The following is an 18,897-nucleotide window of genomic DNA, read 5'->3' as shown; positions in this document are numbered from 1 at the left end:
TTTTACGGTGAGCGAGATTATAGATCGTTGCGATTGCTATGCTAGGCCATATACAAATGTTGAGTTTAAAGAAAAAAATATAATTGTCTAGACTATAAAATGTTGCTTCATTGTTGTGAATCGATCTTGATACTTTACTAATTTTAGAATTGACTTGCATTTTGTTTTCGGATAGTGTAAAGCTTGAGTGCTAGATATACAACATAAAAATAATTTTACGGCAGAATTCTAGAAATTATCTTAGTTTTAATAAACCTTGCAAAGCGATTACCGAGAATATATTGATTGAGTTTGGTTTCATAGGCAATTGAATTAAAAAAGTGTAGGATGGGAATATAGTTAGATTCAAAACAATCATTGACCACCTCTAAGTCTGAGAACTAAGTGGAGAGTGGACTCCTTCTGGATGTTGTAGTCAGAGAGCGATCTTCCGTCTTCGAGTTGCTTTCCGGCGAAGATGAGTCTTTGCTGATCTGGGGGAATTCCTTCCTTGTCTTGGATCTTGCCCTTGACGGTTTCAATGCTGTCAGAGGGCTCAACGTCGAGGGTGATGGTCTTTCCTGTTAGGGTCTTGACGAAGATCTGCATTCCACCTCTGAGTCTGAGGACTAAGTGGAGAGTGGACTCCTTCTGGATGTTGTAGTCAGAGAGCGATCTTCCGTCTTCGAGTTGCTTTCCGGCGAAGATGAGTCTTTGCTGATCTGGGGGAATTCCTTCCTTGTCTTGGATCTTGCCCTTGACGGTTTCAATGCTGTCAGAGGGCTCAACGTCGAGGGTGATGGTCTTTCCTGTTAGGGTCTTTACGAAGATTTGCATTTGTAATTAATATAAACTCTTTGCTTAAATGTGCCTTTAAAAAAGCTGATTCGTATAAATACCGATTACTATCCTTTTTTTATCAGAATTCATTAGTCATACAAATCTTAGTTCACACTCGCCGACAAAATCTTTTTACTCTTCTTCTCTTTGTGCTCCATAACTCATAAATAGACATTTTTCGCAAGATATGCAAGATGTCCTCGTTCGATTTTCGAAAAAGAATTACTTAAACTGTAGAATTTAATGAATACTTTCATAAGATTTATATCTAGCGAAAATTCGATCAAAATCAAGAAAGCTACGAAGGAATACAATAAAGCTATCGGCTAGTTTAGATTTTGATATCAAGGGAAGGCAAAGATTTTTATTTATTAGGATTCAAATAGATAACAAAAGTGTATTAAAGTTTAAAAGATTGAATAGGGAAATAAAATAAAAAGTGTAGGATGGGAATATAGTTAGATTCAAAACAATCATTGACCACCTCTAAGTCTGAGAACTAAGTGGAGAGTGGACTCCTTCTGGATGTTGTAGTCAGAGAGCGATCTTCCGTCTTCGAGTTGCTTTCCGGCGAAGATGAGTCTTTGCTGATCTGGGGGAATTCCTTCCTTGTCTTGGATCTTGCCCTTGACGGTTTCAATGCTGTCAGAGGGCTCAACGTCGAGGGTGATGGTCTTTCCTGTTAGGGTCTTGACGAAGATCTGCATTCCACCTCTGAGTCTGAGGACTAAGTGGAGAGTGGACTCCTTCTGGATGTTGTAGTCAGAGAGCGATCTTCCGTCTTCGAGTTGCTTTCCGGCGAAGATGAGTCTTTGCTGATCTGGGGGAATTCCTTCCTTGTCTTGGATCTTGCCCTTGACGGTTTCAATGCTGTCAGAGGGCTCAACGTCGAGGGTGATGGTCTTTCCTGTTAGGGTCTTGACGAAGATCTGCATTCCACCTCTGAGTCTGAGGACTAAGTGGAGAGTGGACTCCTTCTGGATGTTGTAGTCAGAGAGCGATCTTCCGTCTTCGAGTTGCTTTCCGGCGAAGATGAGTCTTTGCTGATCTGGGGGAATTCCTTCCTTGTCTTGGATCTTGCCCTTGACGGTTTCAATGCTGTCAGAGGGCTCAACGTCGAGGGTGATGGTCTTTCCTGTTAGGGTCTTGACGAAGATCTGCATTCCACCTCTGAGTCTGAGGACTAAGTGGAGAGTGGACTCCTTCTGGATGTTGTAGTCAGAGAGCGATCTTCCGTCTTCGAGTTGCTTTCCGGCGAAGATGAGTCTTTGCTGATCTGGGGGAATTCCTTCCTTGTCTTGGATCTTGCCCTTGACGGTTTCAATGCTGTCAGAGGGCTCAACGTCGAGGGTGATGGTCTTTCCTGTTAGGGTCTTTACGAAGATTTGCATTTGTAATTAATATAAACTCTTTGCTTAAATGTGCCTTTAAAAAAGCTGATTCGTATAAATACCGATTACTATCCTTTTTTTATCAGAATTCATTAGTCATACAAATCTTAGTTCACACTCGCCGACAAAATCTTTTTACTCTTCTTCTCTTTGTGCTCCATAACTCATAAATAGACATTTTTCGCAAGATATGCAAGATGTCCTCGTTCGATTTTCGAAAAAGAATTACTTAAACTGTAGAATTTAATGAATACTTTCATAAGATTTATATCTAGCGAAAATTCGATCAAAATCAAGAAAGCTACGAAGGAATACAATAAAGCTATCGGCTAGTTTAGATTTTGATATCAAGGGAAGGCAAAGATTTTTATTTATTAGGATTCAAATAGATAACAAAAGTGTATTAAAGTTTAAAAGATTGAATAGGGAAATAAAATAAAAAGTGTAGGATGGGAATATAGTTAGATTCAAAACAATCATTGACCACCTCTAAGTCTGAGAACTAAGTGGAGAGTGGACTCCTTCTGGATGTTGTAGTCAGAGAGCGATCTTCCGTCTTCGAGTTGCTTTCCGGCGAAGATGAGTCTTTGCTGATCTGGGGGAATTCCTTCCTTGTCTTGGATCTTGCCCTTGACGGTTTCAATGCTGTCAGAGGGCTCAACGTCGAGGGTGATGGTCTTTCCTGTTAGGGTCTTGACGAAGATCTGCATTCCACCTCTGAGTCTGAGGACTAAGTGGAGAGTGGACTCCTTCTGGATGTTGTAGTCAGAGAGCGATCTTCCGTCTTCGAGTTGCTTTCCGGCGAAGATGAGTCTTTGCTGATCTGGGGGAATTCCTTCCTTGTCTTGGATCTTGCCCTTGACGGTTTCAATGCTGTCAGAGGGCTCAACGTCGAGGGTGATGGTCTTTCCTGTTAGGGTCTTGACGAAGATCTGCATTCCACCTCTGAGTCTGAGGACTAAGTGGAGAGTGGACTCCTTCTGGATGTTGTAGTCAGAGAGCGATCTTCCGTCTTCGAGTTGCTTTCCGGCGAAGATGAGTCTTTGCTGATCTGGGGGAATTCCTTCCTTGTCTTGGATCTTGCCCTTGACGGTTTCAATGCTGTCAGAGGGCTCAACGTCGAGGGTGATGGTCTTTCCTGTTAGGGTCTTGACGAAGATCTGCATTCCACCTCTGAGTCTGAGGACTAAGTGGAGAGTGGACTCCTTCTGGATGTTGTAGTCAGAGAGCGATCTTCCGTCTTCGAGTTGCTTTCCGGCGAAGATGAGTCTTTGCTGATCTGGGGGAATTCCTTCCTTGTCTTGGATCTTGCCCTTGACGGTTTCAATGCTGTCAGAGGGCTCAACGTCGAGGGTGATGGTCTTTCCTGTTAGGGTCTTTACGAAGATTTGCATTTGTAATTAATATAAACTCTTTGCTTAAATGTGCCTTTAAAAAAGCTGATTCGTATAAATACCGATTACTATCCTTTTTTTATCAGAATTCATTAGTCATACAAATCTTAGTTCACACTCGCCGACAAAATCTTTTTACTCTTCTTCTCTTTGTGCTCCATAACTCATAAATAGACATTTTTCAAGATATGCAAGATGTCCTCGTTCGATTTTCGAAAAAGAATTACTTAAACTGTAGAATTTAATGAATACTTTCATAAGATTTATATCTAGCGAAAATTCGATCAAAATCAAGAAAGCTACGAAGGAATACAATAAAGCTATCGGCTAGTTTAGATTTTGATATCAAGGGAAGGCAAAGATTTTTATTTATTAGGATTCAAATAGATAACAAAAGTGTATTAAAGTTTAAAAGATTGAATAGGGAAATAAAATAAAAAGTGTAGGATGGGAATATAGTTAGATTCAAAACAATCATTGACCACCTCTAAGTCTGAGAACTAAGTGGAGAGTGGACTCCTTCTGGATGTTGTAGTCAGAGAGCGATCTTCCGTCTTCGAGTTGCTTTCCGGCGAAGATGAGTCTTTGCTGATCTGGGGGAATTCCTTCCTTGTCTTGGATCTTGCCCTTGACGGTTTCAATGCTGTCAGAGGGCTCAACGTCGAGGGTGATGGTCTTTCCTGTTAGGGTCTTGACGAAGATCTGCATTCCACCTCTGAGTCTGAGGACTAAGTGGAGAGTGGACTCCTTCTGGATGTTGTAGTCAGAGAGCGATCTTCCGTCTTCGAGTTGCTTTCCGGCGAAGATGAGTCTTTGCTGATCTGGGGGAATTCCTTCCTTGTCTTGGATCTTGCCCTTGACGGTTTCAATGCTGTCAGAGGGCTCAACGTCGAGGGTGATGGTCTTTCCTGTTAGGGTCTTGACGAAGATCTGCATTCCACCTCTGAGTCTGAGGACTAAGTGGAGAGTGGACTCCTTCTGGATGTTGTAGTCAGAGAGCGATCTTCCGTCTTCGAGTTGCTTTCCGGCGAAGATGAGTCTTTGCTGATCTGGGGGAATTCCTTCCTTGTCTTGGATCTTGCCCTTGACGGTTTCAATGCTGTCAGAGGGCTCAACGTCGAGGGTGATGGTCTTTCCTGTTAGGGTCTTGACGAAGATCTGCATTCCACCTCTGAGTCTGAGGACTAAGTGGAGAGTGGACTCCTTCTGGATGTTGTAGTCAGAGAGCGATCTTCCGTCTTCGAGTTGCTTTCCGGCGAAGATGAGTCTTTGCTGATCTGGGGGAATTCCTTCCTTGTCTTGGATCTTGCCCTTGACGGTTTCAATGCTGTCAGAGGGCTCAACGTCGAGGGTGATGGTCTTTCCTGTTAGGGTCTTGACGAAGATCTGCATTCCACCTCTGAGTCTGAGGACTAAGTGGAGAGTGGACTCCTTCTGGATGTTGTAGTCAGAGAGCGATCTTCCGTCTTCGAGTTGCTTTCCGGCGAAGATGAGTCTTTGCTGATCTGGGGGAATTCCTTCCTTGTCTTGGATCTTGCCCTTGACGGTTTCAATGCTGTCAGAGGGCTCAACGTCGAGGGTGATGGTCTTTCCTGTTAGGGTCTTTACGAAGATTTGCATTTGTAATTAATATAAACTCTTTGCTTAAATGTGCCTTTAAAAAAGCTGATTCGTATAAATACCGATTACTATCCTTTTTTTATCAGAATTCATTAGTCATACAAATCTTAGTTCACACTCGCCGACAAAATCTTTTTACTCTTCTTCTCTTTGTGCTCCATAACTCATAAATAGACATTTTTCGCAAGATATGCAAGATGTCCTCGTTCGATTTTCGAAAAAGAATTACTTAAACTGTAGAATTTAATGAATACTTTCATAAGATTTATATCTAGCGAAAATTCGATCAAAATCAAGAAAGCTACGAAGGAATACAATAAAGCTATCGGCTAGTTTAGATTTTGATATCAAGGGAAGGCAAAGATTTTTATTTATTAGGATTCAAATAGATAACAAAAGTGTATTAAAGTTTAAAAGATTGAATAGGGAAATAAAATAAAAAGTGTAGGATGGGAATATAGTTAGATTCAAAACAATCATTGACCACCTCTAAGTCTGAGAACTAAGTGGAGAGTGGACTCCTTCTGGATGTTGTAGTCAGAGAGCGATCTTCCGTCTTCGAGTTGCTTTCCGGCGAAGATGAGTCTTTGCTGATCTGGGGGAATTCCTTCCTTGTCTTGGATCTTGCCCTTGACGGTTTCAATGCTGTCAGAGGGCTCAACGTCGAGGGTGATGGTCTTTCCTGTTAGGGTCTTGACGAAGATCTGCATTCCACCTCTGAGTCTGAGGACTAAGTGGAGAGTGGACTCCTTCTGGATGTTGTAGTCAGAGAGCGATCTTCCGTCTTCGAGTTGCTTTCCGGCGAAGATGAGTCTTTGCTGATCTGGGGGAATTCCTTCCTTGTCTTGGATCTTGCCCTTGACGGTTTCAATGCTGTCAGAGGGCTCAACGTCGAGGGTGATGGTCTTTCCTGTTAGGGTCTTGACGAAGATCTGCATTCCACCTCTGAGTCTGAGGACTAAGTGGAGAGTGGACTCCTTCTGGATGTTGTAGTCAGAGAGCGATCTTCCGTCTTCGAGTTGCTTTCCGGCGAAGATGAGTCTTTGCTGATCTGGGGGAATTCCTTCCTTGTCTTGGATCTTGCCCTTGACGGTTTCAATGCTGTCAGAGGGCTCAACGTCGAGGGTGATGGTCTTTCCTGTTAGGGTCTTGACGAAGATCTGCATTCCACCTCTGAGTCTGAGGACTAAGTGGAGAGTGGACTCCTTCTGGATGTTGTAGTCAGAGAGCGATCTTCCGTCTTCGAGTTGCTTTCCGGCGAAGATGAGTCTTTGCTGATCTGGGGGAATTCCTTCCTTGTCTTGGATCTTGCCCTTGACGGTTTCAATGCTGTCAGAGGGCTCAACGTCGAGGGTGATGGTCTTTCCTGTTAGGGTCTTGACGAAGATCTGCATTCCACCTCTGAGTCTGAGGACTAAGTGGAGAGTGGACTCCTTCTGGATGTTGTAGTCAGAGAGCGATCTTCCGTCTTCGAGTTGCTTTCCGGCGAAGATGAGTCTTTGCTGATCTGGGGGAATTCCTTCCTTGTCTTGGATCTTGCCCTTGACGGTTTCAATGCTGTCAGAGGGCTCAACGTCGAGGGTGATGGTCTTTCCTGTTAGGGTCTTTACGAAGATTTGCATTTGTAATTAATATAAACTCTTTGCTTAAATGTGCCTTTAAAAAACACTGATTGGCATTAATACTTTTTATGACATTTTTTACCAGAATTCATTAGTCGTATCAATGTTTTTTATATATCCCTATCACTAACCACATGAGCTTCTTATCGAATCTTCATTTATAACTTTTACGACTTATTGCCCACACTTTCCATTCTCTTTATCCCATCATATGCCAGTTTTATAAATTATTCCGACAGACAGACACTTTCATATTTAAACCATCCTAAATTAACTTCATATTGCTCCTATGCAAACCTAGCTATATTTTTATCTCATAATGAGCTCTAAGATTAAATCTATTCATATTTGCTTGCATATAATTATATTTTACTTCATCCTTATATTTATCAAATTAATGTTCCTAGGAGTCGAATTAAACTAGGGTTGGGGTTGGGGTTGGGGTTGGGGTTGGGGTTGGGGTTGGGGTTGGGGTTGGTTCCAGCGACGTTCGAATTAACTAAGTTATTGCTACCGATGACATAATTTCCATCGCCTTCCACACTGTTCCTTCCTCCTTTAAGCTCATTGAATCCTCCAAGCACAGCATTCTGACTCCCATCTAGGACATTTCTAACCCCTCTGAGTTGATTCGAATCTCCTAATACGCTGTTCTGATTCCCTAAAATCTGATTTTGTGCGCCGATTAAAGCATTGTTGAACCCGTTCACCTGATTGGCATTCCCTTACATGGCATTAAGGCTTCCTTTAACTTGATTTTGATCCCCTTTAACCTTATTTTCACTGCCATCGAACGCATTCAACGATCCAACTACCTGATTTAAATTTCCAGCAAGCGTGTTTTACGTACCTTTCACTTTATTTGCTTCTCCTTTAACTGCATTTTTGTCACCCAAAATCTGATTAGTGTTTCCAGCCACCCCATTTAAATCGCCGGCCACTTTATTTTAATTTCCATTCATCAAATTTCTGTTTCCTTCGAGGAGGTTATTACTTCCTGTTAAGGAATTTTGCAGGCCTGATAATATGTTTTGGCGACCTTCAACCACGTTTTCAGTTCCTCTCAAATTGTTCGAAGTTCCTGCAACTAAATTCTTATTGCCGAATAAATTATTTAAATTGCCAATGACTGTCGATTCGTTGCCTGAAACGCTATTATTATTTCCTTGAAGAATGTTGGTAATTCCCAAAATGGAATTTTGGTTGCCTTAGCCGAGATTGCCATCCCCCTTCACAAGATTGAGATCTCCTCGAAGAGTGTTGGTATTTCCTTGGACTTAGTTGGTATTTCCAGCAACTTTATTTTGGCCTCCATTGATTTTATTCACATCACCCAATACTTGATTTGTATTTCCTTGAACTATATTCTTTTGTCCCAAAAGACTGTTGGAATTTCCTTGGAGGCTATTGTCCTCGCCTCCGACCTTATTCAGCTGCCCTTAAAGCCTATTCAACCTTCCACTGAGTTCGTTTTGGTTACCAAAGACAAGATTATCATTGCCAGCCAAAGAATTTTCTGAGCCAAGAATCCTGGAATTGTTGCCCCTAACAAGATTCCTATTTCCTTGGATTTATAGGCTATTTCCGGCTGCTTGATTTAAGTCTCCAGATATCGTTGTTTGTTACCCTTGAATCACGTTAGTATTTCCAGTAATACGATTTAGATTTCCTTCAATATAGTTCTGATCACCTCTTGGAATGAAATTCAAATTTCCTTTAATTTGATTTTGGTTACCAGAAAAGATGGCATTTTGATTGCCGAGTATTGTGTTCAAAGAGCCTGAAATTGTGTTATCATCGCCCCCAACTGCATTCTAATTTCCTGCCAGAGAAACTCGGTTACCGGATAAGAGGTTGCCATTTCCATGAATGCTGTTATCATCTCCCTTGGCCCTATTTTTATTGCCTTGGAGAGCATTGAGGTTGCCAATTAAAGAATTCTCAGATCCTTCAATAAAGTTTTCATTTCCTGCAACTCTATTGCTATCTCTAATAATAGAGTTCAAGTTGCCAACTATTTGATTGCTGTTTCCGACCAGCCTGTTAACATTGCCGTTCAGGAGATTCAAACTCCCTGAGGCCTGATTATTGGAGCCAACCAAAGTATTCTGCGATCCTAATCCTGTGTTCTTATTCCCTGAGACATTGTTCTGATCACCAATGAGGATGTTCTATGAACCGAGCAGATTATTTCTGTTACCGAAAACAGAATTGATACTACCATCAGCTTGATTTATGCTTCCATCGATCAAGTTAGTGTTTCCTTTGAGAAGATTTTCACCCCCTCTTACAATGTTACCATTTCCGCTTTGGACATTATTTTGATTTCCAAAAACAGAATTCTTTGAACCAAAGACAAAGTTTGTATCACCGAAAATAGAATTGTCTAACCCTGTCAGCTTGTTTGTTGAGCCCTAAATTTGGTTTTGAGTTCCTCTTAGCTAGTTTGTTGATCCTTTCACAACATTCACAAGCTAACTTGAAAAGGCTGGTCTGTTCTTTAGCAATAAGTCATCCCATGCTTTTCTTTGTTGGTCGACAAGAATCTGAGAATTTGCAGCATTTTGGCCTGCTAATAAATTATTTATGTTTGTGCTGGGGCCAGTCAAAGCTCCTGAGACAGAAGTTGCGGGGGTCAATGTCAATAATGGGCCGGATGTAGATGTAGATGTCGATGGAGATGGAGATGCTTGTGGAAGAACTAAAGTTCCTGAGACAGGAGCTGGCCCAAGAGGAATAATCTGAGCATCGACTGACATCATCATAAAGAAAGCAGCCGCACAAATCATGCCATACTTAGTTTTCTTATTACTGTTGGATGAATTCATTTCTGGTACTTTGCAGAAGAATATGTTATTTCTATAAATAGAATACAGATATCAGTCTCTGAAAAGTTCGAATTATTGCAGTGCATATTCTAATTAGGCGTTATTTGGCAAATGGGGGACCATTGAGTTTATTGCACATGCCACGATTAGTAGTTCATATTATAGTCATAGTCATTGTAATTTAGTCGGCATTCAAATTATCAGTCCTTCGCAATTAATTTATCAATTTTATTTGTCATAAGCTGCATTTTGGATGTTTGAAATTTGATGTTCGATGACAATAAGTCTATGCAATTATTCCCTGAATATGCCAATAACTCAGATTAACAAGCAAATGTAATTAATTTTGCATGAATATCAAAATGCAATGGCAAATAATTGCTATTCGATCGCAACTTCCACAAATTTATATTCACTTTACTGTAAATAAGATCAAAGAAAAAGCGAAAAAGCCATATGAAAATATCTCAGCCCTAAATATGATAATCTTCTGTAATCCGCATCATATTTTTATGCAAAATCTTACGATAGAATATATCAGTTCTGTTTAATTCTAATAAATATATACATAACATCCATTACACTACATCCCAAATATAAATTAACAATACTTTCCCCTCATTCTGAGATTATCATATTTTGGTTCACATTGACCATATAATTAACTCCATTAATTATAAGCACAATCTCCAAATCTCTACTCTAATAAGATAAGAACACCGACATTATATTCATATTAATTATAATGCTGTTTAACGGTTATTAAAGTTAAAGTATCACAATCCCAAACAAAACACCTATGAATAGAAGATACACGCAACGTGGCTCTTACGCAAATTATAAATAGCAAAGACAGTTAGGAACAATCAATAAAAATATACATACTCCTGCTCATCAATTCGATACCTTTAATTAAAAAATAGCCTAAAATCGGGAAAGAACATAAAACTATAGTAAAAGATAGGTTTATCGTTCTTTTGGGAATAAGTAGCATTAGTAAATAAAAAGGAAATATGAGAATTAAGCCATGAATAGGAACTGCAATCTTAATGAAACAATTAACAGAAGCTATAATTCGAATGACAGAAATTGTGATTATTAGCCGCATAAATAGAACCATCTTCAAGAAAGAAGGCAGGTAAAAATATATGAATAGGATCAGTTTGAACAATTACAGAAGAATACTCATAATCATAACACTTTTGAAGCTCAGTAACCAAGGTACTCTAAACAAGCCAATTTATAGCCTGAAAACTATGGGACAGCATCTTTGAAATATGGAGAATCCGCACAGAAATAGTTACGATCGAAAGACGAGCTTATAAACTAAAGGGGAAGATGCGAAGAAGTATACAAAAGAAGAAGAGCCGGTATTTATGAGAATAGGGAAGGCCCTAGTACAAGATAAAACAAATATAATAAATAGAACAAGACAAATGCAAACCAATATTATAACTATTCCTTGCAAAACAATCCGACAAATATGAGGTAATTCACATAAATCAGCGAAATGAGTGACTACTCTAAATACTCGTATTTAACAAATGATAAAAATTAACGCAAAAAGGAAGGAGATCCGAATTGCAGGCCCCATAACAACTATCTCCAACCGAAGCAAGATCTGTCAAGAATCAACCCGACAGTCAGCAACTAAACATTATAATATTCAGACAAGAACATAAGTGCATATGAAAGAACTTAATACCAGTTTCGTAAACAAATTACTCCTCATCTATAAAAATAACCCAATCGTGAAAAATAACCCAATCGTTAATAATAACCCCATAACCCAATTATCCGCCAACCATACACTCCTTAATCAACAAATAAAAGCTTAAACCATCGGTAATAGCTTATAAACAAATCTAAAAGATTGAAATAAAAAGTGGATGAATTATCGGCACAGAAGAGTAACCACTCCCCAAACATCGACAGAAATAAAAATTCCTACCAACCCCAAAGCTGTGAGTTGAACCCCAAATAATAAAATTAATATGACAGATTGAAAAGAATAAAAAATCAGCCATCAAGAATCTATGACTCACCCTATAAGTAAACACTGAAAAGTAGAGAAGGCTGTAGAAACTACGAGAAGTACCAAAGAAATACAGAGATCTAATGCAAAAACGATGGCATATCTATAAAGAAATAAAATTATCACTAACCCAAATAACAATGCAGTCAAGTATAAATGAAACGTGTCAGCTTATTTGGTCATGACAATGCAGAATAGCAGCGTTATAAGGTTTCAGACAAATCTATTGCAAAGAATGAAGCAGGAAGTCTAAAAGATTCGAGAAACCACGCAGAGAGAAATGATGGTATTGTTAAAAATCATGTTGTCAACCGAAATTATGCATGTGCTAATTCATTAAAAAAAGGACAAGGAAAATAAGGGGACTGTATGGGCAGAATCGCAGAACTTAATAACAAAATTAATTAGAGAATCAATTCGATAATAAACTCCTATGCAAATAATAAATGATCCCATTTTATGCTATATTTTAAAGTGTAGAGATATATATATTAGTATGTTAATGAAGGTGATGTCTGTTCTCCTATTGTTTGTTTGAGCATTAGTATTAGTAGGATTATTAGGGAAATTATGGAATCTATATCACTATAAATATTATAAATTCTAAAGCTCATGAAATATAAGAGAATGCAATAAACAATGATTTATTTATTATTATGAATATTTAAGAGCGCATACATTCAATTGCAACAAAACAGAACCATGGCACTTTTCGGTAATCAAAACTTCATCAAATAAATCGCCAAATAAATGGGATGCAACAATCTTAACGAATAAGTTCTCGATATGATTCAGACCTTCGCATAGACAGAAACCAGAAGATTGGTGCAAAGAGCTGGCAAGTTTATGCACAGTGACCGTCGAGATTAAATAGATTTTGAAGATATTCAAACAGCAGCATAAGAGCTTGGTCATTCTGACATGGCACTTATCCAACAAGAAGAGTAGTACATTCGAGATGCATCATGCTATATACGCAGGGATCCAATCTACAAATCGGCGAAAGAGCTCATTGAAGAATAACTTAAGACTTTATTTGTCAATTTCTCAACCCCTCCAAAACTCCGTGGACGATGGATTTATATCGATGGCAAAATACCAAAGATAAATGATAACAAAGCCCTGAAATGTAAAACTGAAATTCTGAACATCCGACAAAAAGAACTGGGATAAAAAAATAAGAAATTTAACATTATAATGGATCAACCTGAATCAATGCTCACAGGCTTCGAACTTAAATACTATCGAGATGTCACAACAATGTTATCATAAGGCAATGAAAATATCGCCAAGCTTAGTGGCATTGAAGTGACAGGAAATTTGAATAACTTGTTTCCTTTATTCTTGAAGTATTTGCTTAGCACAGAAATCACGGATATCAAAATGACATACTGTCTTAGTCTCCTCTCAAATAAGTATGTGGAAGCGAGTGTTGAATATCATTTGCATCAGATTCTTACATATCTTTGGGCATACGAAGGCCCTTTAAGCTTCAAAATCGGGGAGAAGATAGGGCATTATATCAAACTATTCTCACATAAATACCCATTTCTCTACACAATTTGGGGTTAGTCCGAGTAGTTTTAAAGACATTAAGACTCAAATGAACTGACCACAGAAGAAAGCCGAAACACAGCCTACCATAATACCATAAAAAGAATCGCAATTTAATTAACCACTGGCATCCAAATCAAAATCAACATCCAGATCATCAAGAAACTCGAAGAAGATGTGGTTTGTAACATGAAGAGTGCACAGCTATGCAAGCAGGTTATGGTGGAGTACTGGGGGCATATAAGCTGCTTGAAGGGACCAAGGCCCGATGGCAAGTACGAATAGACCAATTATTGGCTGCCGAATTAGATTGTTAATGAGAGATATTTGATGATGGGCCTTTGATTCTCTATGTTTTAGTCAATGAATATATTAAACTTATGTTTGCCTCGTGTTATAGATACAATTGCCCTCGATTTGTACTTATAATTGGATTTTGTGCATATTAACTATTGAGCTTCTGAGAATATCTCATCAAATTATTAGCACAATAAACATAAATATTTGTTTTTTAAGTCCAATGAAGACTGTTATTAATAATTTAAATGGGTACACTAATTATATGTGTATGAAATGCTATTAATGGCAAATTCATAAAATTATAATTATAAACAAACAACAACGCATAATCCAAATAAAAAGCACTCTCCCTCCAACGAAAATGATGCGAGTCCACCCAATACTGCAGAAATTCATCAAATAAGAGCTCACAAAGAACCCTAAGCTGGATGAAAACTCCCTCTCTTAGAAGATATGCGAGAACCCCAACATGTTCAAAGAGCTCAGACTCAAGAAATAGTCGATAAAGTCAGGCATCAAACACTATTTCATCAAAATGAAAGATCTCAATGAACAGTCAGGTAACAATTAAGCCAAGGCTGCCGAAGTATTACCAAGTATCGCAACAAACGACAACTAAGATCATGGGCATGACACCATGAAGAAGAAAGTGAAAAGGAATTTCAATTTCTCGCATTTCGAGAATTAAATGCGATTCATTGATCGTAAGTAGTACAAATTTACAAATTTGGGAGGAATTTCTAAGATTATAGCTGAAATCGATTTCTATTTGCTTGCGCCTCTTCGGACTAAAATCTAACCTATAAACCTACTCAAAAACTTCATAATTTCAGGGCCGATAGGTTGTGGCAAATCCATGCTTTCTAATTGCATTCTTTCCCTACTCAAGAATTAGTATTAGTTCAATGCCTACAGCATAAACTTGAGTAGCGTAATCGGCTCTGCTGGAGATGCCGACTAAAAAATCAAAAAGGTGTTCCAATAAGCCATCTAAAGACAGCCTTCAATAATTCTTTTCGACGATCTTGACTTACTGTGTCAGAAAGACCTATCGAAGAGACCACAAGGATCACCATTGTCAAGTTTCTTGCTAGAGGTTGATCGATTGAAGGACCATCAGGTTTATTTGTTGGGCACATCTTCAATGCCTTAGAAACTGGACATTCAAATGAGAAAGTTGCATAGATTCGAAAAGATAATTGGGATCGATGTCTCAAGCGAAGAGAATAGATTGGAGATTATTAAGATTCTGCTTACTAAGATAAAAAATGATGTAACAAAGGAGGATGCTGAGGCCCTCTCGAGAGTTACCTCTGGGTATATGCCTGCAGATCTTGAACTACTCATTAAATAAGCCATTATGCAGAGAGTTAATCAGCTTAAAGCGAAAAAGAATCCCAGCATCAGCAATCTTCAATCATAGTAGCCCATTGTTAACTAGCCAGTTGCAATTGCCATTGCTGATGAACCCATTGCAATTGCTGATGAACCTATTGAAATTGCTGAGGAACCCATAGCGATTTCATTTTAAAACATACTATCATCAATTCAATTAGTGAAGCCTTTGATGATAAAATAAGGTTTTACAGAAATTCCAGAAACGAGCCTCGAAGATGTGGGAGGACTCCATGAACTAAAGAAGCAGCTAATAAAATAAATAATTATTCCCATCCAAAAACAAAGATAGTTTAAAGAGATGAATTTTGCTGTACAGAATGGAGGTGTGCTCCTCTATGGCCCACCTGGCTGTGGTAAAACTATGCTAGCAAAAGCAATAGCCAATGCAGTCCGTGCAAACTTCATCATTGTCAAAGGGCCTGAACTGTTAAACAAGTATGTCGGATAATCATAGCAAGCAGTCAGATAAATCTTCGGAAGAGCACAACGAGCAGCTCCATGCATTATATTCTTTGATGAGTTTGATGCGATTGCACCCAAAAGAAGCGATCAGGGCAACCAGGTTACATAACGAGTTGTGAACACTCTTTTAACCGCCTTGGATGGAGTGGAATAAAGAAAGATGGTGTTCATTGTGGCCGCTACAAACAGGAAAGATATGATTGACGATGCTGTCCTCAGATCCGGGAGAATCCAGAAACATCTCTATGTCCCGCAGCCTGACAGCCAAGATCGAGTGGATATCATCCGAGCTATCACTAAAAATCTGTCGATCAAATCAGATGAAGATGAAAATTAAATGGAGATAGAAGAGAAGATTCTCATTTGCTTCGAGAAGATTGCAGGACAGACTGAGGGATGCTCTGGGGCTGACCTTCGTTATATCATTAAAGAAGCTGTTGTGGAGACAGTCACACATGGTCGAAAACATGTTCGGATTTCGGATTTATAAAAATCTCTACAATAGTTTCTCCAAAGGAAAGCAGAATAAGCCTACCATGAAAACAAAAACAGCTCATTTTTTGGGAAAGTATCTTCGTTAGAGAATCGATTCGCATCTGCTAATTTAAAGAAGCTAGAACTCTTCGGTAATGGCGATCACTTCAAATTTCAAGCATCCTCAGCCATAGAATAATAGTAACATGCAAATCCACAATAGAATATAGAAATCGAAGGCCAAAACAAAAGAAAAAACAATCACTCCAAAAGAAACATAGCTTCTTCGGGCATATTCGAATAGTTTATGGAATTCATGATGAGCAAAAGAATGAACGATATGAATGAGCAAAGCAATGGGAAACTATGATAAATCCTATACTTCACCAGCATTAATTAATTAGCATATATATATTTATTGCACTCATAGGGTATCGATTCATCATCAAATTATTTTTACCGCACTCCTTTTCTATCGGCTATTCCCTAGTCGAATGAATTTGGTACTCGACATACTTTTGCTTGACGATCGTGTAAGTTTGGGCTTTGAGATGTCAATATGCTGGACAGTATTTATAGCAAGGTGGGAATCTGTTATTGTTGTTGTTGCATTTTTTGTATAAGCTTACGATTGATATGCGGTTGTTAAATTAACTGTGCTTGAAAAGTCTCCAGAAATGTCCATTGGGGATTTAGTAAGAGGATTCTTGCTGTGCACAAATAGACGTTTGGATAGATACGTCGAGTTGGATTTGGAAATCCCTGATTTGTTGATGTCAGTCCTTTTTGGGGTATACAACAGTAGGTCTTTCATATGCCCGAGATTCTTGCCCTCGCTGGCCAATCCGATATTATTCTTTTTGTTTTTATAGATGTTCTATTTATTATATTTGTTGTTCGTGGTGAGTGCGTTCCCCTTGCATGCAACATTATGAGCTTTGTAAGGCTTGGCGATTTGCTGACAGTTAGGTTTATAGGGAAGTACTTTCTTCAGTATACTATGAGCATCTGACATAATTTTAGTGTCAGTAGATTTATGGTATTAATTGTTGGACTAAAAAGTCGAATGATTGTGATGACCATAATCTTGAGTTATTGCTATATTTTTGTTTGTTTTTGAATGTGTTGCTGTGTACTCTGTTTTCATTCTGTAGTTTTCGTTGGAGGCTGTGGTGGGGTTGGGGTTTGCTGATGACAAATTGTGCTCGTTCTTCCGCTTAAATAGCTTTATTTTTTTAGGGTTGCTTGAGCTCTTGGCATTATCGTTTGCAGTAGGGCCTGCTTTCGATATAAAATTGAGATGTATATTTTACATCAAGATATTTTATTTTAGGAGAGTCTTTTCTGAGGTGTATGGCATATTGGTTGTAGGCTCTTCAGCAATGGAAAGGTCATGGCTCAAAAATGCACTTCGTTAGAAATTAGCCTACGGAGTGATTACCCTATTGGGTGATGTCTCCTACTATGTTGAGAGCTGCGAGTGCAAATCAACAATTTCAATGTTACTAGAACCCTAAATTTCGTAATCACTCTCAGCCATTAGATAATTCCTTGGAAAAGTGTATGTTTGGTTAATAGAAGAGCGTGCAAACTTATACTAGATGCTAAGTTTGAGTTACTGCTTGCTCTGATCGATATTATACAATGATCGTAGAGAAAGCTGATAATTCTGTATACTCTAATGCAGCTTTTTGATTTGTTTCTCTCGCGATTAGATATCTTAACGCATTTTTAATACTATAATTTATATATTAATCTATGATGGATATAGCACAAGGAATGCAATGCATAATTCATCTGACTATATGGAATCAATGAGTTATATTGGATTCTTTATTTTTGCTCATTATTTTGTTGGATTAGTATTGTTCATAATAGCATGGCTTCTTGATACCCGTAACGACAGAATTATTCTGCTCCGTTTTATCTGATCATCTCCTTGAAGATTAATGGGTATTTTATTTTTAGGAATGTGAGCCCAGCAACCCCACAGCCCACGACAGACATCCACCCGATACTCTGCCGCATCCGATTATGTTTGAGGTTATCAGCAGCTAAGTAAAATGGCCAAAGTGTAAGTAAAAAGGTTATGAGCATCCCATAGCCATAGACTTAAACTTGCAATAAGCCAAAAACACCAAAGTAGAACATCGAGAATATGGTAATCTTATGCGTATCTTGCTTCACAAAGAGACTCGATAGAAATCTGGCAGCATTATGCGATCTGTTTGCTTTTTAATGTGTGTAGGACTCAGTCTGCGACAAAATAAGCGAGATAAGATTTAAAATAAACCAATAGAGTGCAAACTTAGGGCAAAATGTCCGAGTCAATTGATAGAAAATTGAGACTTTGTTCAGCAAGTCGAACAGAGTGATTTCAAGCACTTCTAATAACTACTTTAATTAATTATTTACATTTTTGTTGTTGGTCAGATCGAACAGCAATACCACCACAACCAGTATGCACTCGATCAGAATTGCATGAGCGTAGTATTTGTTACGATGCGTCTTCCCCAGTATGATTAGCGCTAGTTTCAGCATGAAAAGTAGTATGAACTTAAATGTAAATGACTTTGCTATTTTTTATGGGAATCTTGAGCGATATGTCAGGGTGAGTAACACCCCTAGCAAGCCATAACAGATGTTAAAAACTTCGATTAGTAGGACAATAGACAAGAAGTACCAATCTGGAGGAACTGCTAAAGGACCACACAGTACATCAATGAATCCGAAGTTGTAGAATACAGTTCCATAGATAGCCACAGAAAATATAAGCCTTGATGATACAACTGTGAAGTGAGAGTTCATCGGGAACTATATCATTTTAGATATTTGTTATTGCATCATATAATTATGAACTCTTGTTATTTATGTATATGTATGTGATTAGTGTTTTGATTGAACATGGAATAATAATACGATTTACTGTGTTATGTACTATTCGTGTGTACTATTCGCCTTAAATAAAAAGCGAAGAGAGAGTCCAAAATAATTTGGCAT

At 38.5% G+C, this 18,897-nt stretch overlaps 1 protein-coding gene across 3 annotated transcripts; it reads right to left on the bottom strand.

Annotated features, from left to right (window-relative positions):
* Positions 1–331: 331 nt before the first annotated feature.
* On the bottom strand, positions 332–6,846 carry LOC148299269 (polyubiquitin-C-like). Of its 3 annotated transcripts, XM_088276250.1 has the most exons (4): positions 5,712–6,846; positions 4,090–5,001; positions 2,698–3,381; positions 1,270–1,987 (listed from the first exon to the last, which is right to left on the bottom strand). In XM_088276250.1, the coding sequence occupies exons 1-4, from the start codon at positions 6,844–6,846 to the stop codon at positions 1,293–1,295; spliced, it is 3,426 nt and encodes a 1,141-aa protein (XP_088132376.1). In that variant the 3' UTR covers positions 1,270–1,292. The 3 variants fall into 3 exon arrangements, with proteins under 3 accessions (XP_088132377.1, XP_088132378.1, XP_088132376.1); XM_088276251.1 differs by lacking the exons at positions 4,090–5,001; positions 5,712–6,846 and adding an exon at positions 332–593 and having other exon boundaries at positions 1,304–1,987; positions 2,698–3,604; XM_088276252.1 differs by lacking the exons at positions 2,698–3,381; positions 4,090–5,001; positions 5,712–6,846 and adding an exon at positions 332–672 and having other exon boundaries at positions 1,392–2,210.
* Between the last annotated feature and the right edge of the window lie 12,051 nt (positions 6,847–18,897).

This window comes from Brachycentrus maculatus, unplaced genomic scaffold, assembly GCF_059751285.1.
Source record: "Brachycentrus maculatus isolate JH-2025_06_01 unplaced genomic scaffold, ASM5975128v1 h1tg001229l, whole genome shotgun sequence".
Lineage (NCBI taxonomy): Eukaryota > Metazoa > Arthropoda > Insecta > Trichoptera > Brachycentridae > Brachycentrus > Brachycentrus maculatus.
Note: the sequence above shows the minus strand (reverse complement) of the source record. Positions and strands in the feature narration are given on the sequence as shown.

Excerpts from the sequence above, each read along its gene's own strand:
- LOC148299269 (XM_088276250.1), bottom strand. The coding sequence starts at position 6,846 with ATGCAAATCTTCGTAAAGACCCTAACAGGAAAGACCATCACCCTCGAC. Across the intron at positions 5,002-5,711 it reads CTTAGTTCTCAGACTTAGAG|GTGGAATGCAGATCTTCGTC; the intron begins GTGGTCAATGAT and ends TCAGACTCAGAG. Across the intron at positions 1,988-2,697 it reads CTTAGTTCTCAGACTTAGAG|GTGGAATGCAGATCTTCGTC; the intron begins GTGGTCAATGAT and ends TCAGACTCAGAG.